We start from the raw sequence: 24,570 nt of genomic DNA on the forward strand, positions 1-24,570 counted from the left end.
GAAGAGTGTGTGTGGGAGACTGGAGGCCCCATCTCCTGATGAGGGTTACGGGAAACCTCGAGGACAGGGCTGGGCGCCACGTGGCAGCAGGTGGCCCGGAGGACCGACCTCCTGAGGGGGCCACTGAACCCTGTGCCTCCAGAGTGCTTGCAGCTTCTTTGTGATTTCACTCCGGCTACTTCTAAGCAGTCCTGCTGAGTGCTCAGTTTTATCTTAGTACATAGATAATGAAGGGTCACAGAACCAGAGAGAGGATCCAGAGTCAGAAGTGAGGCGAGTAAAAGGCTTAATACTTAACTATGAAAGGCAGGGCCAGGGAGCTATACATGGCCCAAGTGAAAAGCCACATTGTGGACACCAAAAATAGAAACTCAAATGGGGAAAAAAAAAAAGACTTAGAGGCTTGTGTATTAACTGTTCTCAACTACAGTTTGTGTGACAGAGTTTGTGCTAGTGTGTCTCCTGACCGGGTTGTTAACAGTGACACAAACGCAATTATCTAAAGATATCATGTAAACAACTGACAATGTTGTTTCTCCAAAATTTTATTTTAATTTAAATTACAGGGCCAGCCAGATATTCTGATAAGAAATTTACTTTTCCTCAAGAGAAAGGAAATGCTTCCAAGGCATTGTTAACAATTGTATACATCTCCACCTTTTTTTTTTTTTTAAGGGTTAAAAATCACATTGAGTAACTGACTTATGTAAAATTAAACCTTTATAACACAAAAAGAAACCACTTCCAGTATAATAGTTTTGGTAACATGAATATATTAAATGATCAGAATTTCAACTGCAATTTTTAAACTTTGAGTGTTTTCACATTTTTGTTTAAAAACAACAAAAAACCAAAAGTCTTAACTATCCCCAGATTCTAATGCGAGAGTAACACATCCGTGTTTTCTTTGACACACTGCACCCCTCACTGTCTTCCACACAAAGGCTCTAGTGCTGCAACAGCATCACCAAAGTGGAAGCTGCTGTTTCGAGTTCTAAGAACCAGCTTGGCAAGGAAACCTTTCTTCCATGTGGTGTAATGAATGCTTGCACCCTGAATCCAGACACCCAGCACTGGACCACGCGAATCAGAACGATGCATCACAGCCAACTCTGCCTTCCTAAACGTCTTGGATAGTTTCATTTCAAGGAGTTTGCATTGCTTTCTGTAGTTCCAACAGAAAAAACATGGAATATTTTACACAGATTTTGGTAAAGACAGGCTCAGGAAAACCAATTATAAATGTAAGACCACTATTTCAAATAAACAGAATAAAATACATTTGTATTTTCTGGGGCTCTTTTCCTAAATGGTGCTCCTGGAAGGAGATTTTAAAGCCTGTTGAAACATCAACTGGGAGTCTCATTTTACTGGCTGATAAGTAATTCAATTAGTAAGAGAGGCTAGCAAAGAATAATTATATAAATTTCTTAATCAGCTACAGCCATGCTGAATTCGAACCGGCAAACTCTGATTTGTAAGTTGTTAGTTGTGATCTTCATGTCACTAAGATGAACAGATACCATTCTAATAACTTTACATAGATATATTCTAGGAGACGTTGTTCTGCCGTGGTCACAGTAACAAAAAAGTGGTGCAAAATCAGTTACTTTATAAATACTGATAATTTGCAGCATTAAAGAACAGGACGTTAAAAAAAATAAATTTCCCCGTAGGACACCTATGACTAGGAACTCTTCTTTTCCTAAGAGAAGCCAAAGTTTTAATTATTCAGTTTCACAACTATTGTACTGGATTACTTACTCTAAGAAAGAAAAGGTGCTCTAACGAGGTCTCCCCACACACAAAGAATCAGCGTTAATTTAGCATAATTGGTATCATTCATAGATCTGGAGAACTCTTGACTCATTTTAAATGAATAAGGCCAATATTATGCAGGAAAAGGTGTAGCTGAGTTCCAGGTCTGTATTGTAGTCTATTGATGGCACCCCATTAGATAACTGAATACAAAGGACTGGTTTACTTCGTTTTCTTTTAATGCTGTGATACTTAAATGTTAAATCAGCATTTTCAGGTGATCTGAAGTATTTCAATTACATATGAGCATTCATTTTTTGCAAAAACTCAATATTAGGTAATAGTTACATACTAATACAATAACATTCCTCTGCTGTACAAATTAAATCATTTAAAAGAAATGAGCATTCTAAGAATTATATACAAAAGAAACCTGTAAGCACTGTTGAAATGAAATGCGAGGTGTCGTTGCTAGCTCTACTGTTTTAAAATACCTTCAAAAAGTAAAATTAACAAATACCCTTCAACGTATCCAGGTTTACAAGTCTCAAGAAAATCAAATGTCAAAAAATTCTAGAAAGCTGTGAAAAGCATATATACATTTTCCTTATGACCTTATGAAGCTTCACACTTTTGAGAAGTTGCTAAGTTTCAGTATCAATTTATTCGTGTGTCAACTTTATCCACTCAAGGAGCTCCCACCTTGGATACAGTTCCCCTAGGATTTCAAATAAAGCTCTGCACGATCTTCCAAGAGTGAAGGCATACAATCTTACCCAGAATCCGCGCTCAGATCTTTAACAAAGATAAACGCAAACAGGCAGGTTTACTCTGATCAGATCAATGCCCTCTTCCCCTAACACACACTATCATCTATGCATTTGCCTTCAGGAACCTAGCCAAGTTCAGAACTTCTACAGCAAACGAAGTCTTTAAGTTCTGAAATGACACAAAGATCAAGAAAAAGTCCACGTGTGCTCTAGTGTGCAAGAAAGCAGCAGCTACGTTCTCCAACTTGGACTAAAAAAACAAACAAACAAAAAATCAAAAAAGGTAAAATGAAAACCGTTCACTTAACAGCAGATTAGCAGTAATGTTCCTCATGAATCGATAACAGTGCCTGATGCTGAATAGCTAACAGCAGACGCTGAACTTGGATTTAATTTTTTCGATGTTTATTGGAAATCAGGCTTCTTGCTGAGCTGGTCTCTTCAAATCCCTGATCTGTTTGACTAAATACGTCTTCTCATCATTGAACTGCTCATCCTCGGTCCTGTCATTCTGGAACTTGCTGAGGAACTCTATGAGCTTGGCCTGGTTCTTGAGGAGGATGTCGAGGATGGGCTGCGTCTTGTTGGGGTTGGCTACGAACACCTGCACGGGAAGAATCAACGTCAGCTATAGGACAGGGCGCCACGGAGACTGCAGACAGCGCACATGCGGCCACGCCCACAGCTCCCCTGGGGCACGGGCTGAGGTCAGGACTGCTCACTTAGGGGTGTCAGCTTTGGAAGACCTTATTTTTACAATTAAAAAAGGAGGGAAGAAGTGCATGTTTAAGCACAAAAAGGACTGACATGTTTACTCATGCTCTGAAACTCTGAAGTGAAGTCACTCAGTCGTGTCCGACTCTTTGTGACCCCCATGGACTGTAGCTTACAAGGCTCCTCTGTCCATGGAATTTTCTAGGCAAGAGTACTAGAGTGGGTTGCCATTTCCTTCTCCAGGGGATCTTCCCAACCCAGGGATCGAACCCGGGTCTCCCGCATTGCAGGCAGACACTTTACTGTCTGAGCTACCAGGCAAGCCTGACACTCTGTAGTTGGTATTAAATACAGACTTTGATTTTAGAATAAAATGGGCAGAAGTTAGTTCTGGGCACAGGAGGTCAGAATGCATTTTAAGAACAAAAATCTCCATGGAAAGCATTAAGAAATGCATTACCCTTTACTTTGGGATTAGTAATCTTCCATGCCAAAGACCACCTGACTCGGAGAACTGACTCACTGGACAAGACCCTGATGCTGGCAAAGACTGAAGGCGGGAGGAGAAGGGGACGACAAAGGATGAGATGGCTGGATGGCATCACTGACTCGATGGACATGAGTTTGAGTAAGCTCCGGGAGTTGGTGATGGACAGGGAAGCCTGGTGTGCTGCAGTCCATGGGGTTGCAAAGAGTCAGACACAACTGAGTAACTGAACTGAACTGATGCCAAAGATAAGTGACACTCCTCTACAAATCAACTTTTCTTATTCCCAAATACAAATGCCCTGTTTCTGGGTCCATTTTTGTTTAAATGTTGTACCACACAACTGTGAAAATGGACTGAACGGAACTGTGTCACTCAGATTACCAAAATGAAGCTAATAAAATAAGTAACTTGCAAATAAAATGGGATGAACGAGTGTTTATGGTTTTAGTATTCTACCTTAAAAACGTGGAAGGCCTCAAACTGGATGTTACGGCTTTTGTCTCGTAGAAGGTTCATCATTAATTTGAGGTTCTCAGGTTTACTGATGTATTTTGTCATAATCGTGAAGTTGTGTCTGTCTAGTAGCAGTTCACCGAGAAGCTGAGAAGATAAACAATTTATCCCATTATTCCACCATTATCATTTAAAATTTGAAGTAAAACCAAAGTTTTAAAAACAGTTCATTAAATAATCATATTATTAAGCATGGAATATTAATAGGCACTCAAAAGATGGATGAATTGAATTATGACCTGAAAGCTAATGAGCACTTCCTGTTTGCTACTTGGACACCTCCTTTTCCTTCTGGGGTTTAAAGCTATGGTGGGTCTGACACTGCTCCCTGAAGATGACCACATTCAAGTCACATCTGGCTCAGAATCTGAGACTTATCAGAAACTATTCTTTAAATATGCATTTGTGTTACCTCAGTAAAAAGAAACTACCAAAGATAGCGGTCAGAAGATAAGTTACTGGATAACTATAAACGTTAGCTCAATTTAAAAATAATTTTACTACTTTTTATGTATCTGAACTTTATGGGACAAAGGGTTTCATGTAGATAGCTTTCCATATAGTTACCCCTATACACACCAAACATCATTTTATCTTATCTGATTCAGAAAACTTTATAAAAACAAGTACTTTTCTGGTCCTTCTTAAGCAAGGTATCCTGAAGATACTCTAAACTTCTCTTAGTGACACCACAATATCACTAATGACGTTAATTAAACTAAAAAAGAAAAAAATCTGTCGCTGCAGTTAAGTCTGTGCTTAATCAATTCTATGGAGTTGATTATACCACATCAGCTCTTAATTTTAAAATCAAACCTGCTTATTCTAGATTTCTTTTTCTGAAACTAGCGGTCACCTCTTCATGTTGTCACTGTGCCAACTTCCAGTCAAGGACTAGTGTGCAGATGGTATGACCGCATGGGGGATAGGGGCCCAGAGGCACCCCAGAGTGGCGCCCAGCCTGGCTCCCGGCACCAGCCGGCCTGGGTTCAGATCCTGCCATGTTGCTCCTTGTGAGCTCTATCTCCTTGAGCGCATTATTTAACTTCTGTGTGCTTCAGTTTCATCATCTGTACAAGGGAGTGGATGATGCTATCTGTATCTTATGACAGTGCAGTGCGAAATAACAGCATGAATACATGCAAAGCACAGTGGACCTGAGTCTAATAAGAGACATGGAATGAGGTCCAAGGGAAGAAAAACACATGGATAGAGCTACTTTGCCATGGTTTACTTGCTTTTGTTAATTCCTTTTCGGGTTCCTGACTATGTCTACATACCTGACGTTTCCAGATAACTGATCTCTAGATAAATAACATATCACAGGAAATCAAAAATAACCTGATGTGCAGGACAACAAATCTGTGTAGGATTTATAAAGAATTTAGAAGAAGAATTCAAAAGCTCAGACAGGTTTCACACCGATCCGAATCACAACATCTACAACTTTCAAAATAAGAAGCCCAGTATTTACTCTTTCAGAGGCTCAGAAGTTAGCATGAAGTGTGTACAGATTTACCCAGTGTTCATTTTCTGTCACACAAACCAGAGATACTGAAAATGGCTCATTTCAGCTTGATTATCTAGGGGAGGGTAACCAGTAATTTAAAAAATTTCTTTGGATGTAAAAATTTAAAAATGTCAGGCCAGTTTTATTAAAAATAAAACCCTGGCAGTCCAGTGGTTAGGACTCTGCACTCTCACTGCTGAGGGCCAGGGTTCAATTGTTGGTTGTGGTACTAAGATTCCATAAGCCACACAGCATGGCCAAAAAACTCCCCTGAAATCTGGTACAGGGAATTCAAATTTAAATAAATACAGGGATAAATAAATGCCAATGTGGCTGCAAAAAAGGGAGTACAAATTAAAATACATGTTTAGAGTACCACTGGTCCTCAAAATTTCTCCATGTGTTCAGGAGAAGCTGCAGGCATGAAAGACTGGCTTCATATCCATTACTAAGGTCTCACAAGTGGCAGTCATCATCTTCCTTTCATGTTGGTAATTCTGAAGTGTTAGAAGGTCTTGAAAGTCTTTCTCCTATCTAAGCAGCAAAGAATTCTGCATTTGGTCCAAGTCTTCTGATCTGCCAATTAAGAACCACCCCCCTCCGCCCCGCCCCGCTACCCAGGAGATATCAGTCCTGGAAGCTAGTATCCAAGACAAACCCCTCTAGCCTCCTTGGCCTCAGAAAATACTGAGTGCGTCCAACGGGGGAAGAGGCCCTTGGATATGGAGGTTCCTGGCAGAGGGCGGCCTCTCCGCGAGGCTCTCAGGGCAGCCTGCACTAGGTTACACTGACGCGCAGGGAGGAACGATGCCTTAAAGAGCTGCCAGGTGTACTACGTCCACCGAACATGAAGGATTGTCCCTATCGGCTCTCACAACCCCCGGCGACTGCCCAGCCAGCACGCCTGCAAACGGAGACCAGGCTAAGGACCCTGACACTGGACCAAAGGATGCCTGGGAGGTCAGGCTCCACCTGACGGAGTGCTGTAGTGGTGACATATTTCTTATGGCCTTAAGGAAAACGAGGGAACTAGCTAGTCAGGGGAAAGGCATCTTTTGGGAATGTCCCTAATGTTCTTTAGTCAATTTCCACAGAAAGACAAGGTGGAGAAAAGTGATATCCCCATGGGAGCAGCAGCAGGCGGAATGGAGTGTCTTGATTAAAATAAATTCAGATATCTCTGAGGGGAAGCACTCTGGGCAGAGTAGAATTTGAAGTGGACCTGGCAAAAAACACAAATGGAATTGCAAATTTCCACCCACAAATCCTTTGTGATTCCATCTGTAACTCCTGTCAGGACCACTTCCTGACAGAAGGAAGGGTATACATGGGTATACATTTTATTAACTGCAGTAAGAATTTTCTAGAGAAAGGGTTAACAAACGATCTGTAAAGAGCAAGACAGGAAATACTAACGTCTTTGCTACCCATAAAGTGTCTGAGGCAACCACTCAAATCTGCTATTGTAGCCAAAACAGCCACAGACAATACATAAATGAACAAGTACATCTGTGTTCCAACAGAATTTTATTTACAAAAATAGGCAGTGGGCTGGATGTGGCTCATGGGCTTGCCAACCCCTGTTCTAGAGTTTTAAGTCTTTATTTAAGTTTCAAATGGAACTGTCCACATCCTATTTTGACACAAAGCAGCCAAAGCCGCCTGGTTCCCCATGTCACCGCTGGCAGCCGCCCCTCCCCTCACACAGCAAGCCTGGGGCCCTCTGGGCAGAATCCTGGGAGCACCACACCTGCGGTGCCTTCACCTCGGTGCTAACAATTCTAAGTTTTAAAAATAAGGCTCCAAAACCTAAAGAACTTCATCACTTGGAGATCAGATTCTCTTCAAAATTCTGCATATTCTATTTTGGTATCTCTAACATACAAGGAGGTGAGCTGGAGCGGGTGCCCCAGGTGACCCACTGCTGAGCCCTGCTCCTTTCCACAAAAATCTCGGCCAGGGACACGTGCCTGTTTCCTGTAAAGCTCTGGGACCCATACATGTTTCAAACAAGGGGTGGAGAGAAATGAACGACTCAGATGGTGTGTCATACCTTGAGTGACTGTCTTTTTGTCACATAGTTTTCTGAATGAAGTAACTTCTCATATTCACTGAAGAACTAAAAGACAAGAAAACACACATCAGAGGTTTTTTTAAGAGCAGTAGATAACACTGAAAAGCTTGAGCACACACTTCTAACAGCCCAGAGGCCAATCTCTGCCCAAGCCCTGCTCCTCCCGTCCGTTTCACACTCACCCTCGAGTGATATCCGCTGGTTACTGCCATGAAAAAGGCTCCTGGGCTGGCCCTCTCCAAGCTCCAGAGAAGTGTGTACAGAGCTTGTATCTCTTCTGTCACCCAAACTTCAGATACACACAACTTGCTCCCTTCCCCACCTCCCTACCCCACTGTTCTCACTGTTCTCACTTCCTGGTGTTGAATTAGAAAATTCGTATATATATATATATTTCTTACAATTCAACTAGTCCAAAGCACAACCACAAAGAGAAAAGTTATCTGTTCTTTCAAAGCAAGAAAATAATTAAGAATAGAAGAGAGAGAAATTCAGCACTGTTAGGTACGTGTCCCACAAACAGTAGGACTTGAGCTCAACTTGAATAATGAAAGAGATTTTTGTGCAGAAGAGATACTCTGGGGATAAAAACAGAAGAACACAACAAGACTGAAGACCTGGAAAATGCAAAATGATACAGACTGAAGAGCTGACGAGGGTCCACTAGATTTACAAACTGGGGCTCGCTGACAAGAACCATGTCCCTGGAAGGGTAAGGAGCAGAAGCAGAGGACAGTAAGGAGGTGGGGGACACACAGGGGGCAGGGCCTCCCTTCTTAAAAGCTAGATGAGTGGGCCAGTTAGCTTTTTGTTTGTCTGAACTATGGACAGGCTTCTAAAGTTGCAAAATGTTGCATTACTAGTGTGAGGCTGCTGGGTGTCAGTACATTACTGAGACTTGTCCCTGGCTGTGGTGGGTTGTTGAGGATGCCTGCTGTGTCCACACTCAGGCTACTTCTGCCTTTGCCTTATGATGGGTCCTCATCAGTCATTCATCTGAGGTTTAGAGCTGGGGTTGGCAAACTCTAGCTCATGGGCTATATCCAACCCACTGTCTGTTTTTATACAAGTTTTACTGGAATACAGCCATGTTCATTTGTGTATTGTAAATAAATTCGTTTATGAACTGTTTATGGCTGCCTCTGCAGTAGAACTGACAGGAAAGTTGACCAAGACTGTGCAGCCATGAAGCCTCAAATATTTGCTCTCTGGCTGGCCCCTTACAGAAGAGGTTTTAGCGCTAACCCAGAACCGTCCCTGCAACCATTCTTTTATCTCTGGGCAGAGGTGGGATCGCCCTCTATGTAGTATGCAAGGGAGTTAGACTTCTCTCTTCAGAGGTGGCTGTTACCCCTACCTTCTCCTCTAACGATCATCAAGCCATGATCGAAACAGTCGGATCTGCCTTTGATCAGTAACACAGGAACACCTCAAGTTCTTGACAGAACATGCAAGTTAAGATTTTCTGCCGCATAATTTTTAGGGTAAGCTTGGTTGTAGGAGATTATTCTCAAGGAGAACTGTTTGGTTAAATCTCAGCCCTGGGACAGCAGTAAAGGACTAGGATAGACAAAGGACTGGCATGGTCTGGGCTCCTCAGAGATTTGCTCTCCGTGAACCGCACTTCAGTTCAGCCTCTTCTTCACTGCAGAGTCACCCTCGGGGATGGCATCAACTCCATGACGCTGCAACTCAACTCCTAAGACCGCCAATGGGAGAAATGTGCTTCACATCCCAGTGCTAGAAAAGGCTGTTTCTTTTGAACAAGCTTCACAGACACTGTGATCTTTTAATGGTTTTATTTCCCTCTATGTTTTGATTATTAGAAAGCTCAGAACCAAAGTGCACAGACTTTAGAGCATGTGTTTTTGTGTGATAACTCCACATTTGGCCTAATTTAAACTGCTCGTATCTCCCCTTTCCTTCTCTCAGATCTGACTGCACTCTATACCTACATACATACATATATTTACATATATATTTCAGTTAGCTGCTGCACATACGCTTTCTAAAATCCTGATAACCAATGTCACCCATTAGTAACACATAGGAAAATATTTTATTGCAAAATTAAAGTGACATCATTGCCTATAGTAAATTTCTTGGAAATATCGTTGGCAGGCTTTAAATTAAGACACTTGTATGCTTAATTATAAAAACCTTTGCGATCATGTTTTAATAAAAACAACTTGTTAATGCTTATTAAATGCTTACTGTGTTCCAGGCACCGTGCCTTGCAACCTGACACATTCTTACCTAATCCTCACAGCAACCTAGCAGTAATAAGAAGGTGCTGTTATGAGCCGTCTCGTACAGCTGAGGATCCTACAGGTACAGAGGGCCAGGGAAGCACACGGTGAAGCTGGGACTAGAAGCTAAACTCCACACAGTGTGGTGCTGAAGCCCACGCTTCTAACTACTGCAAAAGGTGCTGACAAAATGACTATGCTTCCGACTAAAACTAGCAAACACATGGAAAAAACACCCCTACGTCCCAGTGTACACGGGAAAAAATAAATGACCACTGACGCTTAAGCCATCGATGAGGCTATTTCTGAGGGAATTACTGTGGACTCTGCACTATGTTATGATGTTACTCCTAGCGGGATGGTAAGACGGGAAAAGGAACATGGAAGAACTAGAAAGCATAAGCTCTGCCTCCAAGAATCTCCTAACTTAGCTGCACAGCACAGGGAATTTCCTGGTGGTCCAGTGGCCAGGACTCCACACTTTTCACATCGAAGGCACAGATTCAATCCCTGGTTGGGGAACTAGGATCCCACAAGCTGAGACGGAGCCAAACTGCCCTCCCACCCCCCTGAAAAGAAAAGCTAGTTGAATAGTGAATAATGAAGTATTAACAAAACTTAAGATTTTAAAAATTCAAATAAGTAGTGGAAGAATGAAAAACTAAGCCAAATTTTAGAGGAGAGAGAGAAATTTTAAATGGATTGTAATCATGGTAACTTCTCCAGGAGCACCTATACAGTTTTGGACAGCACTGAAATTAAACCAGTGCGGCACAAGGAAGTGCTCGTGGGCATCGTGGGGAGCAGAGATGACACAGGTGGGACAGAAGGAGTGACCATGCTGTCATAATGATCAAGGGCAACCAGGTCATCAGAGCGCCCAGACCTGCTCACAAACCTCTGTGGGTTCTATCACCAGGAAGTCGAACATCAACTCCAGCTGGAGCGGGCCTTATGGCTGAACTAACCAACGTCCTACTTTACGAATCAGGACTGACTCCTGAGCCTCCAGAGTTGAGGGCCTCGGCCTCGGCCACAGGAGCCAGCAGCGGAGCGGGGACACTGCTCGTCCGCCTGCTGTGTCCTCTAGGCTGGGGCTCTGCTCACCCGCTGCCGCGGAGTCCCTGTCTCTGTAAGCAGCTGGGATGCGAGCAATGGATGGGAAGTATGGGGAAGGAAAGAAGCCACGTAGTAATTTTCTCTTTATCTTAACTGTGTATTATCATTCAGCAGCAAAGTGCTTTATTTTCTTCTTCTAAAGCAAGAAAAGATGCAAAGGGCAGTTTGTCATCAAAAAGCAAATTCTGCTTCTGACCAAGTGACAGTCACTACCTCGGTTTTCATAGAGAAGTGATTACAGCACCAATTAAAAACATATTTCCAAAATAAATCTTCTGGTACAAAATCTAATTAAAAGCTTTCATTTCTGGTAACAAAACTTACAGTGTGCTATTTTAAAATACAGTTTCACATACTTACTCTATCATAATGTTGTTCCAAAAATTCCGCACTGAGCAATTTATGTCTTGTAAGTAAATCCTAGAAAAAGAAAACATACTTTTTACAGTTGTTTGGCATTCAAGTTCTTTTAGAAAAGAGAATCTTAAAATTCCATGTCATTTGACCTGATAAAAACTGTTGTCAAAAATTACTACACTTAAAAATATTTGAGCATGAATTGTATTGAAAATGTTGATTCTATAAGTAAATAAAATAAATAAAATCATCAATAATTTGAAATTGTTAGAGTAATGATTATGATTGTCACAGGTCTAACAGCTCTTAGATGGAAAAATTAAAAAGCAAATTTATAAGGCAATGGACATAAAAACTCAAAGAAAGGGAATCAAGAACTGAAATGAAACAAAAGTAAATGGTTGTGATAAAAAGCCCAACAGCATACTGCTCCTGGTAGAGAAAGAAGAAATGTCTTTTATTAGAAAAAGTACTGGCAGTTTCGTTTTTTCCTCAACATTCAATTTCATCTTGAATGCTATCTTTTTTCAGAGGTAGGATCTCTTTTAAAAGCCCCATCATAAAATCATTAGCTCCAAAGTAAGCAGACTCATGCTGCAAACATATAAAACCAAAAGTTATGAATAGTAGAGTCCAATTCTGCATCTCTGTGAAATAGAGCTTATACCTGACCCCATGAAATGTCCCTGGAAATCACTCAAGGGTCATTCATTCAGAAAACATCTCCTATGTGCCAGATAAAGTTCTAGGTGCTGGGGCTACAAAGACAAAAAGAGGTGGTCCCTACTTTCAAGGACCTAGAAGTCAGCAATGAACTAGCCGTGGACGCACCAGGTGGGAAGAGAATGGAAACGAGACGGCAGAACAGACCGTTCGTCTTCAGTGAACTCAGGAGCACAATTCCTTTAGAGCTGCTGACCTGAGAGGTCAGTGTCAATAATCCCCTTTCTCTGAACCAACTTTCCTTCACTTGTTTTCTCTGCTGTTTAGGTTACAATGACTACTGTTTCCTGAAGTATGTCCTGAGAAATGACCTAAGGAATGTTCCATGGTCAACAAAGGAGGAAAGGGCTGCAGCTTTGGTTCCCTCATGGAAACGAACCCCTCAGGTTTCAGAGGGTTTTGGAGGGAGTTTTCCTGATGTCTGCTCGCTAGCTTCCTGCACTGAAAGTCCTTCTCTGCACAGGCTTGCCCCTGGCCCAGTTACTTCCTATCTTCAGACCTTGACACACACACCGCCTCCCTGGGGAACCCTTCCTGGCTGGTCACCAGCACTAAAGCATGGTCACAGTTATGACCTGATATCTGTGGGATTATGTTCTTAACACTTCTCCCAGGGTAGGCTATAAATTCTATAAACACAAGGTCATGTCTATTTCTACTGATCTCTGAATTCCCAGCACCTATGCAGTAACCAGCACATAGTAAGAGCTTAATATTTAATAAATAAATGAATGAACCAACAGAATTCAGAAACATGTTTGGGAACACACCATATTAATCAATCTTTGAAGAACGTTTTTAGGCTTCTAACCCCACCCCAAAGATTTACAGGTGTTCAAACTGCTGGATAGGGTATGTACCCTATGCCTATGGTAGGCATATGAAAACCTACCCAATTTTCCCCAAGTGTCCCTTTGGGATTAACCAGGAAAAAGAGAAAACCTGGAGTGAGTAACTTCAAGAATCTGGGAAGAAATATGGGGAAGGAGGAGAAGGTGGGGCTAGAAGAATTTGTATTATCTTAATATATTGTCCCATAGAGTCATACGTGAAGGAGAGAGGAACATGAGAACTTTAAGGCAATATATCAAAAATGCTTGTTAAATAGTGTCCTGCCTCTAACATGCTACTCTCAATGTAAAGTGCTATGTCTGTAACATGTGGTCTATGACAGCTCTCCCCTGAGTTAGGACCTCAAGGGCAGGGGCTTGTCTGGGCAGATCACTGCTAAACCAGAGTTCCCTGGTGGTCAAGTGGTTAGGACTTCATGTTTCCACTGCAGGGGGCCCTGGTTTGATCCCTGGTCAAGGAGGTAAGATCTTGCAAGCCTCGCAGCATGGCCAAAAAAAAAAAAAAACAAACTCCTGAAAACAAACAAATGAAAAAGATCACTGCTGATTCCCAGAACCTAAAGAACAGCACCCAACATGAGCAAGCAGTCAAGAGACTTGTGGAATGAACAACGAATAAGCAAATTTAAAGACTGCTGTGTCTGGATCCATGTAAGACTGAGTGTCTCATCTACTGTGTGGCGAAGTCTTTCTGGAGGAGCCAGTACAGGGCTAGGAACCAAGTGCTCACCGCTCAGCCACGATCTGACCAAACAGAAAGGCGTCTCAGAGGCAACGGCTCTCCACTGGGGTTGGATTCTCGGGTACAGGGAGGCAGACAGTATTTCTCTGAAAAGCAAAGATCCTGAACATGCAGTACAAGCGTTTTTCTTTTTGGTCTGATCAAGGTGACTGTTTATCTTGAGAGCTGTATTTCCAGTAGGAGCAAGAGGCTCACAGTTGGGCCACACACAGCAAGGGGGAACGTCCAGTACCCCCTCATCAGAGATTCTACCTGTTACCATTCGGTTTAGACAGACCAGGAGGCTCAGGAAACCACTGCCAACCTAGGGATCACATCTCCGGGGCCTTGGGGGAGGAGAGAGACTGGAAAGGGGTTGCTGAGACTGCTCAAGCAGGAGCCTGACGCCAGTGCATCCGGGGAGGGAAGTCCTTCCTAATAAAAGCCAGGCCAGGGTCTGGAGCAGACAGTAAAACACTAGGAGGGAAGGTGTAATTCTTGAGAGCCAGCACAGAGGAAAAAGGCTGATACTAAGCTGGGAAAAGACGAGGTGGGGACTTGGGCAGAGCGTCTCTCTCCTGAACAACAGGAAAAAACCCTACCCTCGGGACTAGAGCCAAGAGCTTGGCAAGCTCAAACCAGGCTGTGGGCTGTGTATGGAGATGAGGCAGCGTGGGCACAGAGACGGATAGACTAGAAAACAAAGGGAAGGGGTCATGTAGTCGAAATCTGGTGAGCGACTGGCAGAGATGACAGGGTGCACGTAGTCCAGATCAGCAGAGTGGCCGGCTCAGCCAGCAGGGGCCACAAAAGAACACGAGGTCTGACTTCCCAACCTATCTAAATTCCCATAGGGCCAAGCCCTGGCATGATCCGGAGACAGGTCAGAGGTCATCTCCCAAGTCCAGCAGATGGAGCAGCCAACTTTCAGGGTGGACTGAATTAAAAACACTCCTACAAGTTATGTGAATTTTGGCTCCCAAAGGTCATGTGACAAAGATGGCCCTGGAATCCCTGAAGAAATGCTGCTAACCCAGGGGGCTCATTTTCACAGAGCCTCGGCAAGCCATCCGGCCCAATGTTGTACTTGATGACTGTCTATGTCCGAAGACAAGAGATTCAATTCTTCCAACTGTGTGGTTCACCTTTGGAGCTCCAAAAGTTAGAAAGTTCCTCCTGTGCTAGAGTTAAAACCTAACCTAACCCCAGAAATCTGTCAAGAGTCACAAAACTAGGTGGAATCCACTTCCTTGAGGATCCACTTTAAATTTAAGTAAGCAGTGCTCTCGTGGCAAGTCCCTACTGAGTTTTCTCTTCTCCAGGCTAAGTATGTCCAGTTCCTTTAACCACACCTCGAATGACAGGTTCTGAGTCCCCCTCACCATCTACTGTCTTCCGAAAGTCATCTATTTGTCTATGTACCTCTTAAAGTACAGCGCCTGGACCACGTGTGCTATTGCTACCTTACAAGCTTATAGCGGGGCGAGACCAGCAGCAGCTCCTTAGGTCACACATTATGTAGCCACAGGTAGCTTTGGGGCAGCATCATCATACTGTTTAATTTTACTGGACTTACACAGAATTTTGTTTTCTCAGGGTCAGCTCTCCAGTCAGACTGCCTGGGTTCAAATTCTGGCTTCCCCATTTATTGTCCGACTTCATCCAACATTTTTCTAGGTTTCCATTTCCTCATGTGTAAAGAAGATAATAACAATACCTCCTTCACAGGGTAGTCTGAATATGATATGAAGTCACCTACATTTTAGTCATTATTACACTGTGTATTGACTATATTTAGTATTACCTCCTATCATCATGCCTTATTCTCACATCTCATATTTACAAAGCTGGGTCCTCAGGTGGAAGACCTCAGCTTTTGTGGGTTTTTTAATACTTGAAAATTTTTTTAATTGGAGGATAATTGCTTTACAATGTTGTGTTGAAGACCTCAGTTTATCTGTATTTAACTTCAACCTGTTATATATTCTGGCCTCTCTGGATTTTTATGAAGCCTTATTTCAGGATCTATCTGCTTTCTATTCCTTTGTGGCATACATTTGTTGCCACCTTTTATCTGAGTCTTTAATAACAATCTTCGGCTGTGCTAAGTGAAGACAAATCCACTAAAAATTTCTCTCCAGGATGGTGGCAATCCATTTTCTGGCACCTTATGGATATGGTGTTCAATTAATTATGAATTGCTAACCTGAAACTCCATCCAGTTCCGAGTTTTTCATTGTTTTACAGGTCTGTTTTAACAGACATTCAACATCTAATGTGTAAAGGAGTAATTCTAACAGCTACTGTTCTCCGCGCATAGACTACTGAGGACACAATAACCTGGACATACTCGTACTGTCACCTACATTCTGACAGATGGGAAGACAGGTTAAATCAGTCTCAGAGCAGGGAGCCGACTCCAGGCAGCCATGCCCCTCGCCCCCTGATCTACACGTGTCTATGAGATTAGTATGACTGAACTTACTCTTAGTGAATCCATGCTGGCTGCGGGTACACGGTTTCCTTTCCAAAATGCTCAGAAACCATCTCTTTAGCAGTAGTATTTTCTAGAACCTTACACAGGTATAATATCAAGCTCCAAGCTCCACCAGCCTCTCTGGGGAGTCTACTTTCTTTTACTCTGGAAAATGGGAAATATATTTGTTGGCCTTCTGATACCCCTCCCCGTCTCCTTAATTCCTCTTAAAAAAAAATCATGAACAAATAACTGGCCACCGATTTACTGTCTCAGTATCCCATTCATTCAAGCTCTGAACTGTAGACATATTTCGAGCAGGTAGTTTTAATTTCCCTTTAAGACTCAGCACCTGCTCCTCCTCGTTCAGGGTTACGGATGAGCTGCATTTGTTTGAAAGTTTGTGTGTGTGAAGTGCATTTTCTGGGAAGGTAGCTCTGGTCATTCTCAAAGGAGAGCATGAACCAAGGATCTATTTTTTCCATTATAAAAGTGTCCTCTGCCAAGAGGCCACCAGCAAACCGAAGAGGAGCAACCTCCTTCCCTTATCAGCACCTCTGGCATGGAGGTCAGACCACCCTGCCCTGACCAGACTTAAGGAAGGGTGGGGAGGGAGCTTCAGTCTGTTTGACAGGCCTGTGCCTCTCCTGAAACATCTTCGTTCTGGGCCCTACTTCCTCTTGCTTCTTGGCGGGCTCTCCCCCTTCTATCAGGAGTAGCTGAGACACAGGAGCCAAGCCCATCCTCACTGCTCTAGAGCCCTCTCCTCTAGAGCTCACCCTGAGAATCCTAGCAAGTCTCTCAAATTTCCCTTCTTCAGGCAGAGACCACCTGCCTGACTCTGCTCAGTCTCTCCGTCTCTGGCCAGGACCCAGCAGGGGTGCTTTACCCACAGTGATTCCATCACCACCATTTTTCTTCTTGGTGACAATTTCATTCAAAGAGGTAATCCTAACTGAGATGGGATTATCAGCAAGGCCAATCAGACCGTCAGAGACTGGGACTCACGTTTCTGGTAGAGTGAGCAGGTCACTCACCTCAGCTATGCCGCCTGTGCTAGGAGCATGTCCCTCGCGTCCTCTCGGTCAGGCGGTCCAGCTGAACTCTCCCAGCCCACTGCTGCTCCTCTCCTCTGCCCTCGCCCTCCTCCTCCCAGGGTTCTGCGCTCGGGCTTCCAGCCTGCTTCCCACACAGGAGCATCTCTTCCTGACACCTGGTGCGGCTGCACCTCCCTCCTAAGAGGTCTGCTGCTTCTGAACGGGTGTCCCCTTCCATCAGTATGTCCCAAGCATGAGTCCCAACCCACCACTGCAGTGATAGCTAAGATGTCATGTTTACCACTCCACGTTATAATCTCAAAGTCATTTCATCCTGCTTTGTACATGTGTGTGTGCTCAGTTGATCAACTGTGTCTGACTTTTTGCAACCCCATGGACTGTAGCCTGCCAGGCTCCTCTGTCCATGGGATTTTACAGGCAAGAATACTGGAGTGCCATTTCTTCCTCCAGGGGATCTTCCCGACCCAGGGATCGAACAGGCATCTCCTGCATTGGCAGGTGGATTCTTTACCAGTAAACCAACTGGGAAGCCCTTGCTTTGTACATTAACATATAAATAACTGAGGTCATACCTAAGGTTTCTGACATCTTTAATAATCCCTAGGCACCTTTCACATTATTACCTTATTCTCATTCAATGTGAAACCCTAGGCTTCCAGGCTTTCACCCTATCTTAAGGGTATTCATTCTACTGGAGGAACACATTTTATTCAAAGACCAAGGCACGTGCTCATCGTCTAAATGGGTCTTTACACATAAAACTGAACCTTCACAATAACAGTGGCCACTTCTCACTGTAACAGTGTTTATGGTTTGTAAGCACAGTAGTCTATGTTAGACTATTAAATTCTGAATATATTGAAATTGCAGTTCTAAATACTCACTTATGAGGTCAGACATTGTATATAAGGGAATGTTAACATATCACACAGAGGATGAGATAGTTAGATGACATCACTGACTCAAGGGACATGAGTCTGCGCAAACCTGGGAGACAGAGAAGGGCGGGAAGCCTGGTGTGCTGCAGTTCATCGGGGCACAAAGAGTTGGGCACGACTTAGTGACTGAACAACAACAGCACATAAAGGCTTGCTCTTACTGTAAAAAGCACTAACAAACATTACTGCTTTATTCACATAATTTAAACAGCACAGAACCTTGCAATTCAAAACAAATGTGCATGCCGTACACTGATGCCATATCACGTGTCTTTAATTTATACAAACACACAAAAGGGGCTAAGGCAGGCAGGGGAGGGAGGGACGCTGCTGGTGATTCTGCACCCTCTCCACCCTGAGTTTAATAAGCAGCTCGGGCCTGAGCATGAGACGGGAGAGAGCAGCTCACTGTGCCCTTGGGCCTGTTCACAACAGGGTGATCTGTCCCGAAGGTGGTTCTAGTATTTAAAGGTATGTGCATTCCAAAATGATATAGCCCTGAACGGAAGCCAACTACTCTGTGTGACGCTTAACCAAAGAAACTGCTACACTGTGTTTTAACACAGGAGACAAATCTGATTTTCACATATACTGTATATCTATATACTGTATTTGATGGGGAATTTAACAGAAAAGTGTACCTTTGACCATACAGGACTTATGCATTTTAGACAGACTTCAGAGTCTTAACTTTTCCAACCTATTAAAGCTGTGACTCTACTGCACATACCTGAGTCACAAACACACATATAAAATACATGTTTTCCCACTAGAGGGCAGTCGTGTGTAGATTTGGAGGGTACAGAAAGTTTAGCAAAGAACAGCACACCTGTTAATCTCACTTGTACATATATTTGGAATTCTATAGTTTTTGTTACCTTGAACGTGGCAAATGCATCTGAAGCTATGTCAAATGTTGACATTTCGACATATCTGAAGAAATCATAAAACTGTTCCGACCACAAAATGATTTTTGCAAGTGGTTCATGTCTGATGCATTCTCTTAACATTATTCCACAATTTAGGGCTATTTCTGGAGATTCATACCTGCAAAAAGAAAAGACAATCATGACTGCTTTTCCCACCCATCACTGTTCTTTTAAAACTCCCAACAGTTCCGATTTTTAGAACAGGAAGTTTCACACATGTTCTAACTAAGTGACAGAAAAGGTTACAAGATGCATCTCTCTCAGTGGAGAATATGTGCTCAGTCGAGAGGGCACACATGTGTCATTGGGTGGTGACCACTTCACCATAAAGAAAAGTAACAGCCTTGACAGTGAGTATGAGGGTAAAAGCTCATTCCTTCAGTTAAAAGACTTGAAGGGAGGTATTCAGGGTCACACCTCCAAAGAGGGTTTAATTCACCTGAGGTGCTCTCAACACTTCAGAAAAACCAAACACTGAATCAAAAAACAATAGGAAACATAAGTTTCCTAAATTCACAGGATCTAAATGGGTCTGTCAAATTATACAGCACCTAGACTTCATTGTTTCAGTTTAATACTCAAATAGTACTCCCAAGACTGCTGGCAACACACAAACGCCAGAGCTGAAAGCCTGGTCTTGAGGATGTCACCGAGCGCGCTGAGGCTCCCAGGTGGACACAGGGGACGCAGGGGCTCCATGTACCCCTCCTCAGCTCTCCACACAGACTTCCTCCACTCCCTCTCAAGGTCGCTCGTCTCTTCCCTCCCCACCATCAGAAAGAGAACCTCATTCTCCTCTCAACGTAGCAGGCTTCTCCATTCTGATGTGCACCAAACCTCTCGGACTGGACTCTGTCTGCCATCTGCGCACACACGTCACCCTGTCACTCCACTTCCTCTCACACTTGCACACTCAGGCTGCATCTCCTTCCCCACTCACAGTCGCCTTTAGTTTCCTGCCATTGAATCCAAAGACCTCTGGGCTAAAACAAATGATCTTCTAACACAAATTCTGGACAATGCAGACCTTTGCATCTCTTTCTTTAAAAAATGAAAGTAAGGCTCCCAGTTCTCCTTTCTACCTCCTCTGTTCTTATTTCTTGCCTGGTTGAAGTCTTTCTTCCGTTGCTCTGATCCGTAAGATCTCACAGTTCCCACCATGGCTCCTAAACTGCCCCAGCCCAGACCCACCCTGAACTGTAGTAAGGTATTTTCTGTTGCTTTTGGACAATTCCATAAACTTGATGTGTCTAATACAGTATCACTATTTTGCTTCAGATATCCTGGTCTAAAACAGATCTTACAGAACTTTCTTTGATAACGGAAATGTTCTCTATCTTTGACATTTGGCTACTATGACTGAGGGACTGAATTTTAAAATGTCATTTAAATTTAAAATAAATAATTACATGCTGTTAGTAAGAACAGTATTAAATAGCACAGTTCTGAACATTCCCCTCTTTGTCTACTTCCAACCTTCCCATCTTCAACGTCATCAGTCCTTTCTAATGCTCCTCTGCAATATTTCAGTTTCATTTTCTTGTATCCAGTGCTGCATGAAGTCATGCCTGGTCACCTGAGTGCCCCTAAGCAGTGTCTTTGTTCAAACTCTGTCCTAACAAATCTATCTGACACATAAGTGTATCAGTAGCCCTTTCCAATTTAGGAGCTTAAAATGATTCTTCTTGCTAATTAAATAGACACACATCCAGGCTTCCCCACATCATAGCAATGCCTCCGGTACAACACCATCTCCCACTACGCCATAAAACCTTCCGATTCTCTCCTTACTGTTGTCAGTCACTGCGTTCATTCCTGCCCCTGTTCTTACTATTTTTTCTGTCTATGCAAATCTGAAACTATCTGGAACCTCAATCCTAAGTCCATCTCTGTTACCAAGTGTTGCCTTATTGACTAAAGCCACATTTTACCCCCCCCGAAACCCTCTGGGAGTGTTATCCGGTAGGACTATCCTCCTATTGTACATACGTTCATCACACACCCTCAACACCACCAAAACCACATTCCTCTGTGTCACTGGCGGCATGGCAGCTAGAATGGTGACAGGCTCTGAGGTGACTAAAATGTCTGCTCACAAAATGGCTGACCACAGAGTTTCCTCTGCTGCTCTGAAACAGGCAGGAGACGAGAAAGACAAGGGTAAGACAATTTGGTACAACAAGTCGGGCAGGTTCTGATGGCAGTTTGTCAAGCTGGCCTTAAATGATTAAACCATAAACCACTGAGTACAAGGCAAACAGTTATGCGGTACAACCTGTTAGCGCTAGGCAGGAGAGCACATTAACATTTAAATCGCCAGTGAAAGAATGACTGCCTCCGGATGCAGGCTAACACAAGTAACATGGTTTTTCCCAAAAGCACACTGATACCGGCAGCGTCACTCCTCAAAATGTCTAACGTCAGAATGCCTGTAGCCTGAGTGGATAATCACATTGTGTTGAAACAGTCTAAACTAATTAATCAACAACTGCAGAAAAATTTCTTTTTTTTTTTTTTCTTTTTGGCTGTGCTGCATGGTTTTCAGGATCTTAGTTCCCTGACCAGGGACTGAACCTGGGCCCTCAGCAGTAAGTGCTGAGTTCTAACCACTGGACCTCCATGGAGTTTCTGAAAAACAGAAAAATCACAGGGCCCTGGAAGAAATGCCTGTTTCTAGGTCTGAGGAAGAAACCCATATAAAATGAGCATTGGATGTTTTGTGCAAGACAGCAAGGAAGCTATCAAAGACTAAGGGGGTATTGCCAAGAGGGCACAGGAGCCAATTTGAAAGAGTGCCCAACAGCCCAAGATGGGGCAATCTGGACATAAAAACATGGTCATAATGACTGAAAAGGTTTGAGACACATCAAACATATTTTAAGATCTGATTAAACTTCAGGTTTGATGCTTAAATGCATAATGATGCTTAAAACAATAACATAATCATTGCTCACTTAAGAAAGTGGCCATCAACCGATTATACTAAAAAATGATAATGTAGAAAAGAGTCAAGCATCTATTCTGTCTTTCCTACAGAAGTCATGAAACACTTGACATATGGAGAAGGAATAAGAAAATTAGGAAATCACCATTTTGAACCTAGACAACAGAGTACATCATGAGAAATGCTGGGCTGGATGAAGCACCAGCTGGAATCAAGACTGCTGGGAGAAATATCAATAACCTCAGATATGCAGATGACACCACCCTTATGGCAGAGAGTGAAGAAGAACTAAAGAGCCTCTTGATGAAAGTGAAAGAAGAGAGTGAAAAAGTTGGCTTAAAGCTCAACAATCAGAAAACTAAGATCATGGCATCCGGTCCCATCACTTCATGGCAAATAGATGGGGAAATAGTGGAAACAGTGGCTGACTTTATTTTTTTAGGCTCCAAAATCACTGCAGATGGTGAATGCAGCCATGAAATTAAAAGACGCTTACTCTTTAGAAGGAAAGTTATGACCAACCTAGACAGCATATTAAAAAGCAGAGACATTACTTTGCCAACAAAGGTCTGTCTAGTCTAGGCTATGGTTTTTCCAGTAGTCATGTATGGATGTGACAGCTTGACTATAAAGAAAGCTGAGTGCCAAAGAATTCATGCTTTTGAACTGTGGTGTTGGAGAAGACTCTTGAGAGTTCCTTGAAAAACTGTAAGGAGATCCAACCTGTCCATCCTAAAGGAAGTCAGTCCTTGATATTGATTGGAAGGACTGATGTTGAAGCTGAAACTCCAACACTCTGGCCACCTGATGCGAACAGCTGACTCACTTGAAAAGACCCTAATGCTGGGAAAGATTGAGGGCAGGAGAAGGGGACGACAGAAGATGAGATGGTTGGATGGCATCACCGACTCAATGGAAATGAGTTTGGGTAAACTCCAGGAGTTGGTGATGGACAGGGAGGCCTGGTGTGCTGCAGTTCATGGGGTCACAAAGAGTCTGACACAACTGAGCGACTGAACTGAAATGAATGATCCTAAATGGATAGTAAAACCATTAGGTACAGGGTTGATGGAGAACTTTACAATGGGCAGGCTGACATCATCTGTATCCACTGATCAATCTAACATCACCAGAAGAAGGACAACCACCACTGCCCAACAGAAGCACACAGTCCCATCCATGAAGAATTCCTGTTCCCACTCCCTCAAATGAGGCTGAATCTAACCAAATGCAAAAAAAACAGAGGATAGAGGAACATGGTTATTTGTGAAACCACAGTATGCAAATACAAAACATGAGATTTTTCTACAAAACACATGGCCCAGTTGCTTCAACAAATAATAGTATTAAAAGAAGAGGGCAGGAACTATTATAGATTAAAAGCGAGTTAAGAGTCATATCAACCAAATTAAGTTTGTGGACCATGCTTGAAGACTGATTCAAACAACCTGAAAAATGACATTTTTGGTGGAAATCAAGGAAATCTAAACACTGACTGGGTATTATATTATGCTTAGGTTTTTAAGTGATATTATGATTATGATACGGAAGTGATGTTGTACGTGAGGAAGAAAAACAGGAGGCAAGAAATAGACGAAACAGGAATGTTAGTAATTTGTTAAATATCAACAAGATGTTAATAATTGCTGAAGCTTGGTCATGGCTAGGAAAGGGCTTGCTATATTATCCCCCAGTTTATGTATATTTTCCACAATAAAAACTAAAAGGGGTGGAGTGGAGTCCCAACACCAGTGGCTTCTCCATGCTGCTTCTCCTCACCTCCCTAAGATGAGGTTTCTGCTCTGGCCAGCTCAGTTGAGATCTTTAAACCTTTCTTTAAATAGTGCCTCAAAAGTGTTACATGACATTCAGCAATGTTCCTATCATACCCCTGGTCACAGTAAATCCAGGCAGAGCTAACTAATTCACAGATTTTAATAACCACTGCTTTCTATGGAAAAAGGAATATTGGCTTTAAAAATACACACAGGCATCCGGAAGCTGCTCCAAGAACACCAAAATTTCAGACTACTCACTACATGTTCATACAGGCAGCTCTGGATTGATACAACAAAATACTGGATGCCAAAAATTCCGTACAGCATCATCTGAAGAAGCAACATAGATAGTTAGAACTAGAAAGAAGGAAATGGAATGCTGGCATCCAACACAGGCACTGACGCATGCTCTGTCTAAACAAGTCTGAACTTGGAGGAAGTGTTAAACCACAGAGATATGAATCAGAGTGAGGCAAGCTATAAGGCTGAGGTAGGAAAGCAAGCTGATTCATGCCAACAGTCATGCCAATAAAACGCTTGCCCACCAATTTAACAGAACCCTGCCACTGCACACGTACCCAGAGCTGGCAAACAACCC

At 42.9% G+C, this 24,570-nt stretch overlaps 1 protein-coding gene across 2 annotated transcripts in view; it reads right to left on the reverse strand.

Moving 5' to 3' along the window:
• Positions 1-529: 529 nt before the first annotated feature.
• The window catches only part of CAB39 (calcium binding protein 39), a 92,279-nt gene continuing 68,238 nt past the window's right edge, over positions 530-24,570 (reverse strand). For both annotated transcript variants that reach the window (XM_043444745.1, XM_043444746.1), the window contains exons 5-9: positions 19,200-19,368; positions 11,558-11,617; positions 7,809-7,874; positions 4,189-4,332; positions 530-3,132 (exon numbers count right to left, since the gene is read on the reverse strand). In XM_043444745.1, the coding sequence (XP_043300680.1) occupies positions 2,944-3,132; positions 4,189-4,332; positions 7,809-7,874; positions 11,558-11,617; positions 19,200-19,368 (628 nt within the window). In that variant the 3' untranslated portion in view covers positions 530-2,943. The remainder of the gene's footprint in view (positions 3,133-4,188; positions 4,333-7,808; positions 7,875-11,557; positions 11,618-19,199; positions 19,369-24,570) is intronic.

The sequence above is a fragment of the Cervus canadensis genome, chromosome 24 (genome assembly GCF_019320065.1).
Source record: "Cervus canadensis isolate Bull #8, Minnesota chromosome 24, ASM1932006v1, whole genome shotgun sequence".
Classification (NCBI taxonomy): domain Eukaryota; kingdom Metazoa; phylum Chordata; class Mammalia; order Artiodactyla; family Cervidae; genus Cervus; species Cervus canadensis.